Genomic DNA, 11221 nt, shown 5'->3' on the forward strand with positions numbered 1-11221 from the left:
AAAATTAAAATAGACCTTTTATATAAATATACTTTTTTATATAAATAATAAATGCACACATGTATTATGTATTTTTAGATATTACATTACATATTAGTTATGTATTATTATATATATTAAATATTTTTTATTACACACATTATATATGTAGAATTTTAATTATGCTTTTTGTATTTTTTTATCTAAATTAACATAATTTACATAAATGAATAACATAATATTCATATATATATCACAAATATTAATATTTATACATTCATATAAATTATTTAGCAGCTTTTCATTGGAGAATTTCATCTTAATACTTAATATCACCATATTATTCTGTGTGAATTGCTACATTAAAAAGCATGCGCGCGCACACACACACACACACACACATTAAATAAACGAATAAAAAAATTTAAAATGAAAAATGATGTAAAAGACATTTCATGAGCAGTCACAAATATTTATGGTCATCAAATTCTCTCAATTCAGATGTGATAAAAACATCATTTTGGCACACAACCATTCCTCAACCATTCTATCCATATATATATATATATATATATATATATATATACCTATTCCATCATCTATCCATCCATCCCCATGTTCAAGACAGCATGTGTAACGTCTGGTGGGATGTTCAGAAGCACAATGAGAGCAAATAAATCAGAGCAAAATGATGCTTAGGGAGTGTGCCGAAACGCTTTTTTGGAGTTTAGGAAGTGTGTTCAGAAGGCTGTAATGTTTAGGGAGAATGGAGGAGTGTGTCAGTAAACTGAGGTGAATGAACTATAATACTAGAGTTTTGCTCATGTTGTACAGGGAGTGTGTGTAAAACGCTCAGTTCTGCTTTTGTTTGTAGATGCACTAGGGAGAACAGACTCTGAACTTAAACTTAAATGCCCTTCCAAATGGTGCAATTTCTCACTGCTGTGTACAAACCCGATTCCAAAAAAGTTGGGACACTGTACAAATTGTGAGTAAAAAAGGAATGGCATAATTTACAAATCTCATAAAGTTATATTTTATTCACAACAGAATATACTGTAGATAACATATCAAATGTTGAAAGTAAGACATTTTGAAATGTCATGCCAAATATTGGCTCATTTTGGATTTCATGAGAGCTACACATTCCAAAAAAGTTGGGACAGGTAGCAATAAGAGGCCGTAAAAGTTAAATGTTCATATAAGGAACACCTGGAGGACCAATTTGCAACTTATTAGGCCAGCTGGCAACATGATTGGGTATAAAAAGAGCCTCTCAGAGTGGCAGTGTCTCTCAGAAGTCAAGATGGGCAGAGGATCACCAATTCCCCCAATGCAGCGGCGAAAAATAGTGTGGTGTGATGAAAAATGGTTTTCTCAGAGAAAAGAGTTTGAAGTTATCATCATCTACAGTGCATAATATCATCCAAAGTTTCAGAGAATCTGGAACAATCTCTGTGCGTAAGGGTCAAGGCCGGAAAACCATACTGGATGCCCGTGATCTTCAGGCCCTTAAACGGCACTGCATCACATACAGGAATGCTACTGTAATGGAAATCACAACATGGGCTCAGGAATACTTCCAGAAAACATTGTCGGTGAACATAATCCACCGTGTCATTCGCTGTTGCCGGGTAAAACTCTATAGGTCAAAAAAGAAGCCATATCTAAACATGATCCAGAAGCACAGGAGTTTTCTCTGGGCCAAGGCTCATTTAAAATGGACTGTGGGAAAGTGGAAAACTGTTCTGTGTTCAGACGAATCAAAATTTTAAGTTCTTTTTGGAAAACTGGGACGCCATGTCATCCGGACTAAAGAGGACAAGGATAACCCAAGTTGTTATCAGCACTCAGTTCAGAAGCCTGCATCTCTGATGGTATGGGGTTTGCATGAGTGCGTGTGGCATGGGCAGCTTACACATCTGGAAAGGCACCATCAATGCTGAAAGGTATATCCAAGTTCTAGAACAACATATGCTCCCATCCAGATGTCGTCTCTTTCAGGGAAGACCTTGCATTTTCCAACATGACAATGCCAGACTGCATCAATTACAACATCACGGCTGCGTAGAAGAAGGATCCGGGGACTGAAATGGCCAGCCTGCAGTCCAGATCTTTCACCCATAGAAAACATTTTGCGCATCATAAAGAGGAAGATCCGACAAAGAAGACATAAGACAGTTGAGCAACTAGAAGCCTGTTTTAGACAAGAATGGGACAACATTCCTATTCCTAAACTTGAGCAACTTGTCTCCTCAGTTCCCCAGACGTTTGCAGACTGTTATAAAAAGAAGAGGGGATGCCGCACATGGCCTTGTCCCAACTTTTTTGAGATGTGTTGATGCCATGAAATTTAAAATATTTTTCCCTTAAAATGATACATTTTCTCAGTTTAAACATTTGATATGTCATCTATGTTGTATTCTGAATAGAATATTGAAATTTGAAACTTCCACATCATTGCATTATGTTTTTATTCACAATTTGTACAGTTTCCCAACTTTTTTGGAATCAGGTTTTTACAACCCAGACGGTCTAAATGAATTTATCACTGTACATAAGCAACAGAATACACTGAATCCATAGAGGACCTGTGTTGTGGGTCAGCAAAAGTAAGGCTTTGATTAATAGTACAGTACATGATCTTGCTTCAGTTTATCATTCATAATTATATGTATTAAGACCATTTTAGCCATTACTTTCTTTTCTTTAACTGTAATATTTACTAAAATGAGTTCAAAACTGCTCTACTAAAACTTTTATGGAATCTGCAAATTATTAAAATAATACTTTTTATTTGCATTCAAATAATATAATAATAAAAATAAACCACCACCAATATTATTATTATTATTATTATTATTATTATTATTATTATATTTATTACTATTAACAGAAAAGCAAAATACTACTACTACTAATGTTTATTTTGTTATGTTGCTGTTGGTGGTGTTTTTTTTTTTAAATAAGATATTAAATGACTGCTAATAAAAGGTATGATTATTATATGTTATTAGTAAACATAACAGCAAAATAAAATTATAAGTAACATCACTATATAATTATATGATTATTATGTGGTGATAACAATATTAGTAATAATAATAATAATAATAATAATAATAATAATAATAACATTAATAACAATAATAAACATCACCATAATCATTATATTATTACATAGTATTTTTATATTAATAATACATTTTATTTATTTCATTTATCTTTTTTTTTTTTTTTTTTTTTGGGTTGGTTGGCCCTGTGTTGCGGTTTCTTTGTTATACTTTTGAAAAGATGCACTGAATTTAATTATTTTGGACTGAGCTAAGATTTTTATTCTTTTCCTCTTCTGGCCTTTTATTTGTTGCCTCCATTCAGTATTGATACTAGAGGCTTGCTTTCTGGTATCGATCAACCAGTTGTTTAGGGTTTGTGTATAAACTCCTCAGTTACAAACACATCTGCAAATGCAATAAAGCATACAAGCAACGTCCCCTATGACAGTAAATAAATCTTTCAGAAGCATGTGTAAACTATCATAAGAGACCACACATTCCTCAGCGCAGGGATCAGTCCAGGCAATGTGTGTAAACTACAATATAACTTAAACTGTCCCAGCAGATGTGTTAGACTGTCGAGGGAGCACACAAACAAGAAGCGCAGACGTATCTAGGGAGCGTGTGCAAACTCCAGTCTTGTGAAAGAACTAAAGATGTCACAAAATGCTGCAGTGCATCATCAAAATATCCTCATAACATCTGCCGCCAACCATGCCTACTACACACACTTTCAATAAACACACACCCTGGCTCTGTTTTCTCAGAAATGTGTCAATAAATAAACATTTCCTTGTGGCATGCACAAACTCCAGTGACTCAAAGATGTCATTCATTAAACACACACACGTACATATATATATAACAAGGTCTGAATTTTCAAAGCTGTGCATCATGTTCTCCGCTTGAAAGAAAACATTATACAAATCAACTCTGGCTATCTCAGAAACATCAATTTCAACTCTGCTTTATAGGAGAATAATAAAATGACCTCTAAAGTCATCTTAACTGTATTGCTCAATAATTCTCCAGAAGTTCCCTCCTCACGTGCACTTTATTTAAACCTGGAATTGAATGAAGTTTCCTGAGAGCGGTAATTTCATCTCTCTCTGTCCGCTGGGTATATTTGACTTGGCATCAATAATTCATGTAATCTATATACATAAACAGACAAACAAGTTTCCCAATAAAAGCCCAACAAACAGAGCTGGGGTGTGTGTGCCAGCTAGATGGGGATGTTTAATCGCCTCTGTTACACACATACATTTAAACATGATGAGGCTGAAAGGCCTTTCTCATGATGCTGACAGGTGAGAGCAGAGGCCAGGCCTGCAACTGTTTGATTAACATTTAGACAGCTTTCACTAGAACAAACAAATATAAGACTGAAATCAAACAGTTCACACCTCTGCAAAAGAGAGAGAGAATGACAGAACGATAGAACGGTAGAACGATAGAACGATAGAACGATAGATAGATAGATAGATAGATAGATAGATAGATAGATAGATAGATAGATAGATAGATAGATAGATAGATAGATAGATAGATAGATAGAGTAACATTTAACTGAACTCTTTTTTCCAGAAGGATCCATAGATGGTGACCAGTGGTTTCATATTGATCTGTAACAAGATCGAACTTCTGCTACACACACACACACACACACACACACACACACACACACACACACACACACACACACACACACAGAGACAAAAGTCTGCAGACAATTGATGTGTTGAGTTTGTCAGGAAATACCTTTTATGAAAACAAACTTATTGCATCAAACCACACAACACTTTCTGATCTTTCTCTCTGGCTGCTTCCTGTTTGCTGTTGCCTTCTGTCTTTCTGACAGCTTGACCTTTTGTAACCTTTACAAAGTTTTTAATTAGGATCGGCGCTTCCTGCTGACATGCACTATGGGGCGTGTGGCTGAAGGGAAGGGCCTGTGGCTATGAAATGAATCTGTCAATCAAAGGCAAATCCATAACATCAGCCAATCAGCAGCCAGGATTTACAGTAGGCTCAAAGGATGATGTCATAATGCGGAGAACAGCGACAGACCTCAAGAACTCACACACCCAGATGCTGATATTTAAATTAGTGAATTTAAATACTAAATGAGCAGAATTAATTAATGCACAGGAAGGAATAATTAGCTTTATCTACACCAAAGACTAAAACGCTCATAAAAAGACAAAAAAAGACTAAAAGGTATTTCCATGTTTAGAAACGGTACCATGGTAAATCACAGTATATACAAATGATGGACAGATAGACAGAGAGAACGATGGATGGATGGATGGTTAAACAGAGAAAAGGATAGACAGACAAACAGACAGACAGACAGACAGACAGACAGACTGATGGATGAATGGATAGATAGATAAATTGGATAGAATGATAGATAAATGGATGTGTAGATATAGGGATACAATGACAGATGGATGATAGAATGATAGATGATAGATGGAAGATGGACAGATAGATAGATAGATAGATAGATAGATAGATAGATAGATAGATAGATAGATAGATAGATAGATAGATAGATAGATAGATAGATAGATAGATAGATAGATAGATAGATAGATAGATAGAACGAACAGATGGATAATAAAATAATAGATGGATGGATGGATGGATGGATAGGTGGAAGATGGACAGATATATAGATGGATAGAATGATGGTTGGAAGTTGGATAGATGGCCATAACGAAGGCTGGATCGATAGATGGATGGACAAAATGATGGAGAGATGGACCATACGATACCATTACTGTACCAGGGTACTTTTTTAAGGGACACGCATACAAACTCAACTTATTAAAACTGACAGTAATTTATTCTATCTATCACACAGAAGGAGTTTGATTGACAGGACACTGACCGGTGCGCGGGTTGATGCTGAAGAAGTTCTGTGGGTTGCCGCTGGAGATACGGAATGACAGGCGGGGCTCGGTTGCCATGGCGTCAGGGTCCTGCGCCTGGATCTGAATGATGGACTGGTCCTTCGGGGAATTTTCCGGAATGGTGGCGTGATACATCGGCTCAGATGTGAGCGGAGCATTATCGTTAACATCCTCAACCTGTTCAAACACACAGATTTACAACACATATCTATCTATCTATCTATCTATCTATCTATCTATCTATCTATCTATCTATCTATCTATCTATCTATCTATCTATCTATCTATCTATCTATCTATCTATCTATCTCACATAGGATGCACACTACTTTACCTGTATGTACACTTGTAGTGCTGCTGACTGTGGTACCACTCCCAGATCAGTAGCGTACACTGTTAGCCAATAGGAGTCCTGCGTCTCTCGGTCCAACAGATCTGTAGTGTAGATGACACCTGCAAAATAAAATGGATAAAAACACCAAAACATCACAAGCTGAACATTTTTAATTCCAGTCAAACAGTGGCAGAATTGATCATTTAGCTTCAATGCGTTCTACTCTGAGACTGACAAACTCATATTAACTCTGATAGCAGTAATTGCTGTCAAAAAAGCAATTACAGAGCAGAAACATTAAAAATGAGCTGTGTAAATGTTATATTATTAAAATCTGGTCTCATATCTCAGATTAATAATTTAAATGAGCAGTTTATCTTTAAAAAGTGTTTGGTGCTATTAAAAACATTGCTGTTTGAGTATAACAGCAACAATGCCTCAGCCAATGGCATGTGTTTGGGGCGGGGCTTCCTGCTTAGCTGGCCAAGGGCCAAAAAACCTGTTTGTAGACAATCATTATTACAGAAGGTCTGTTTACTGATGCTAGTGGTGCAGAAATTACACACTTTACCTTAGCAATAATTGCTTTTTACAAAAAATAAGTTACTGAGCAAAATCATTAAAACTGAGGGGAATTGTTTTAATGTTAAATACTGTATTGTATCTCAGATTGATGTACTAAGCAAACAATTTGTCAGGTAATTTTCTTGCTATTAAAATGCTATTAATTTTTTTTTTTGTTTGAGCCTAACACAGCAACAATAGCTATGTTTCCATACACCTATTTTTACTATATGCACATTTTGGAATATCGCATAAAAAATGCTGGATGGAAATACCAAGATACGCATAAATTCAAAAAATTTGCATTAAAAACGTATGCGCACATCTGATTAGGAAAAACTTTTTATAACTACGATGGAAACACATTTACCGAATAAATTCCTCCATACGCATCGAAAAAGTCATTTGACTTTGAGCTATGAGTCGGGATAACTTGACTAGCAGCGGACTGATCTCATTCACAGCATCTATATATATAAGTTGCTATTGTCATTCTGAAAAGCCTGAGCAAAGTCTGTCGTCAAAGTATTTCTGTATAAATTTCTTACACGACTGCGCTCCCAAGCAGCTGGCATCCACCTCCGAGAGCAGTGACCGCATTTATTGTGTTTCGTCTACTCACTCTGAGGCACAAGTAATTTATTATATATGAAAATTAGTTTACCAGGAAGTGATGATGTTTGCTCTTTGACTTGCTGGATGGAAACAGTGCTTTATTTGCATATGTTCTATTCCAGTTTTGTGCATAAGTTTAATTTGAATCTTTGGATGGAAACATAGCTAATGTCTCAGCCAATGGCTTGAGTTTGGGGTGGGGCTTCCTGTTTGGCTGGCCAATGGTGAGTGTTCTGGAAACATAATTATTTATCACAACTGTTCTGTGGTGACACCAGTGGTGAGTCACCTTTAAAAATCTCTGTTTTTCTGTGATAACACAGCAGCACACAGGTTGTGGTAAATTTAGATCAATAAGGAGGTCACTTCCATAAGTCATGTAACAGAAACAGAGCAGAAGAAAACACAACCCTCAGGCTACAGACAAAATAAGACCTGAACCTCTGACCCCAGCAACAGCCCGACATTTTCAATTGCTCCATGTAACCGTAAACTGAGGTCTTCAGTCTTGGGGACAAAAAATGAAATTATGTCCATGGTCAGAACAATAATAAAAAAAAAAGCAGTTAATCTCAGGCACAGATTTGCCACAAAAAGCGAGACTTTGCCTCTGTGTTTTGGCTGAAACCATGTTACCATGGTAAATTTTCTGCAAAGGAACTAGACGCAGACTTGAATCAGGTAAAGGGATCAGATCAGGTTTCTCTCTGTATTGAAAAACAGCCTGAGCTTTTGTGTGTGACTGTGTGTGTGTGTGTGTGTGTGTGTGTGTGTGTGTGTGTGTGTGTGTGTGTGTGTGTGTGTGTGTGACATCAATAATTCAGTCTGTTAGCCTGTAGGATTCATAAAATCCTTTAGTTCATTGTGCTAGAGTGAAAGCACACGTAATATATTCGGAACACTAGCAGAACTGCCCGAGGAACCTCACAATGAGAGTAGACGAGGAAAATAAGGGACACAGAGAGAAAGAGAGACAGGGAAGAGAGTGTATTCTATTCTCTGAGGTAATAGAAACTCACTTTAGCCAATCAGAGACACAGATTGGACCAGCCCTGAAAAACCAGAGTCATCTTACACCATTACCACCAACCAGAGCAGCTCATTCAACCACACACACACACACACACACACACACACACACACACACTCGCTCAGACACATGCACTCGCTCAGACACACACACACACACACACACACACAAACATACAGTACACACATTCACATTCTTCTAAAAGGGGACATCTTTTGTTTTGTACAAAGATAATTATAATTACTATGAATTAAAAACAGAATAAAATTTGTAATTTTCAAATTTATATTAACATTCTAATAATATAATACATTTTAATATTATATTCTTTAAAAGTGGACATTCATGTATTGTTTTATTTTTCATAAACCTAATTATAATTACTCCAAAACTCAAAACTCTACGGTGGTTATTGTAATATACCTTTAAATAATAAAACATTCTAATACTATAGTAAATTTTTATATTGAATTATTATGAAAGGGGACATTACCTAGACATCTTGTATTTTTATAAATCTAAATATAATTACTATAGATGAAACAAAACTCAAACCCTGCTCTCTCTCTCTCTGTATGAGTGTGTGTGTGTGTGTGTGTGTGTGTGTGTGTGTGTGTGTGTGTGTGTGTGTGTGTGTGTGTGTGTGTGTGTGTGTGTAGTGTTGGTAATTTATGTATTATGTAAATATTGATTTATTGGTAATGTAACAATTGTTAAAATAAAGAAAGACTAAAACTTTCTCTCTCTCTGAAGAATCCATAGACATGTATTGTGTTTTTTTTTTTGTTTGTTTTTTTTCAGAAAAATCTTACACGGCATTAAAACTTTAAAATAATAAAATCTTTAAATAATAATTAATTTATATTATTGTAAAAAGGGGACATTCTTTAGACAACTATTGTTTTGTTTAAAGCTAATTATTATACACAACCAAAACTCAAACCCTACAAGATTTCTTTTTGTATTTTAATAAAAAATATTTTAATTAACATTAAAATAAAACATTCTAATAATAAAATGCATAAAATACATAATATGATACATTTTATCACTATCATTTGCATTTTTTTGTATTATTATTATTAATAATTGCTTTCCAAATGGGAGGTTGTGTCAAATTTAGCTTACTTTTGTGAACAATTTTGTCCTCAGTCTACAGCTAAGCAGTCACACACACAGTCCTGGCTAGAAGCTGATATTTCTGCCAGAGCTGAGCGAGCAGATAGGAAAGTCAGAGCGAGAGAGAAAGTGAGCGCAAATAAACGAGTGGAAATGGGGAGATTATTTTGCTTTTCTTCGGTTGTTATGTTCCTGCTGTCTGACCTAGATAAGAATGATACGAGTCAATGAAAGAGTACCAACCGGATGGCATGAGGCATGCACGTGTGTGTGTATGTGTGTGTGTGTGTGTGTGTGTGTGTGTGTGTGTGTGCACGCGCAAATATGTGTGTTATTAATGCTGTTCATTGGCATAATCTCTGTGATCAATTATTAATGAGAGCCCAATTATCTACATCCTGCCTTTCCCAGCATCCTCTTACTGTAACTCAGGGTGTGTAAGTGAGATAATCGGCTCATTAAATATGCAGCCCTCTTATAGATTCTTTAAAAACAGAATACAAACAAGCCTCAAATTAGTCTCACTGAAGGAGGGAGTGAAAGAGTGATGTGTTTAGGATGAGAGGAAATGTGAGAGTTTTCTGTGTGTTTATGTAATCTCTCTTCCGATCTTTGATCTTTGACTAATCTTTGGTTTAATAATTGATCCTGGTGCTTTCAAGAAGAGTTCTTTGGCATTGCAAATGTGTTATGTGTGTCAAAGTTCTGCTTCCCTGCACTTTTATAGTCATTTATAAGTTTTGAAATGGTCTCTTAAAGGGAAAGTGCCCCCAAAAATATAAATTCTGACAATTCACACAAAAATGTAAAATCATTTACTCCCCCATGTCCTTTTAAACCCTGATGACTCCTACTTTTGTGGAAACCAAAAGAGATGTTTTGCAGAATGTCCTGGCTGCTTTATTCCATGCAGTAGAAGTGGATGGGGACTGGAGCTGACAACTCAAAAAAAAAATGCTCCATAAAGTAGTTAATATGACTTCTACACTACATTCAAAGCTTTGTGTGAGGAACAGACTTAAACTGACATGATATTGACTGAAATTTTCCTGTAGGACTCCTTCACGCTTCATTTACATTTCTGTAAATATGATGCATCAAGATGCATAATTTGAAGTTTTTCATCATTTCATGTTTTAAACTGCTGTTTCTTTCTCATACAAAGCTACAGAAGTGTATAGCTATGTGTACAGAAGACATGGAATGTATTGCATTAGTCATATGTACTACTGTAATAAAGCTTTTGTTATTTTTGGAGCTTGACGGGCCAAGTCCCCATCATTAATGGCTGGCCTATGGTAATACAGTACATCCAAAAGCTCGCCTATCATTTATCAACCTCAAATATGTAAGTATTAGCAACTTTACATGGTCGCTCAATCTAATGTTGAAGCTGAACAGTAGTTCTCACTGCGTGACAGATGGAGGGACTGGTACGCTCACGTACTCCTAAAATACTCTGATATTATTTGTCATGCAGATAAGAGTAATACATCTTTCGAATCTGTAAAGACTCTACGTTAATTTGTGTGCACTCACAATAACAACAAAACATTATCCTTTTGTAAAATAATGAAAGCAAACAGGATGTGCTTTCTGCCGTCTC

General features: G+C 35.7%; 1 protein-coding gene across 6 annotated transcripts in view; it reads right to left on the minus strand.

The window, feature by feature from the left end:
* LOC109103656 (protocadherin Fat 3-like) overlaps positions 1–11221 on the minus strand; it is a 298734-nt gene that overhangs the window by 64731 nt on the left and 222782 nt on the right. For all 6 annotated transcript variants that reach the window (XM_042740152.1, XM_042740154.1, XM_042740153.1 and 3 more), the window contains 2 exons: positions 6288–6406; positions 5932–6130 (listed from right to left, as the gene is read on the minus strand). In XM_042740152.1, the coding sequence (XP_042596086.1) occupies positions 5932–6130; positions 6288–6406 (318 nt within the window). The remainder of the gene's footprint in view (positions 1–5931; positions 6131–6287; positions 6407–11221) is intronic.

Source organism: Cyprinus carpio, chromosome B15, assembly GCF_018340385.1.
Source record: "Cyprinus carpio isolate SPL01 chromosome B15, ASM1834038v1, whole genome shotgun sequence".
In the NCBI taxonomy this organism is placed as follows: domain Eukaryota; kingdom Metazoa; phylum Chordata; class Actinopteri; order Cypriniformes; family Cyprinidae; genus Cyprinus; species Cyprinus carpio.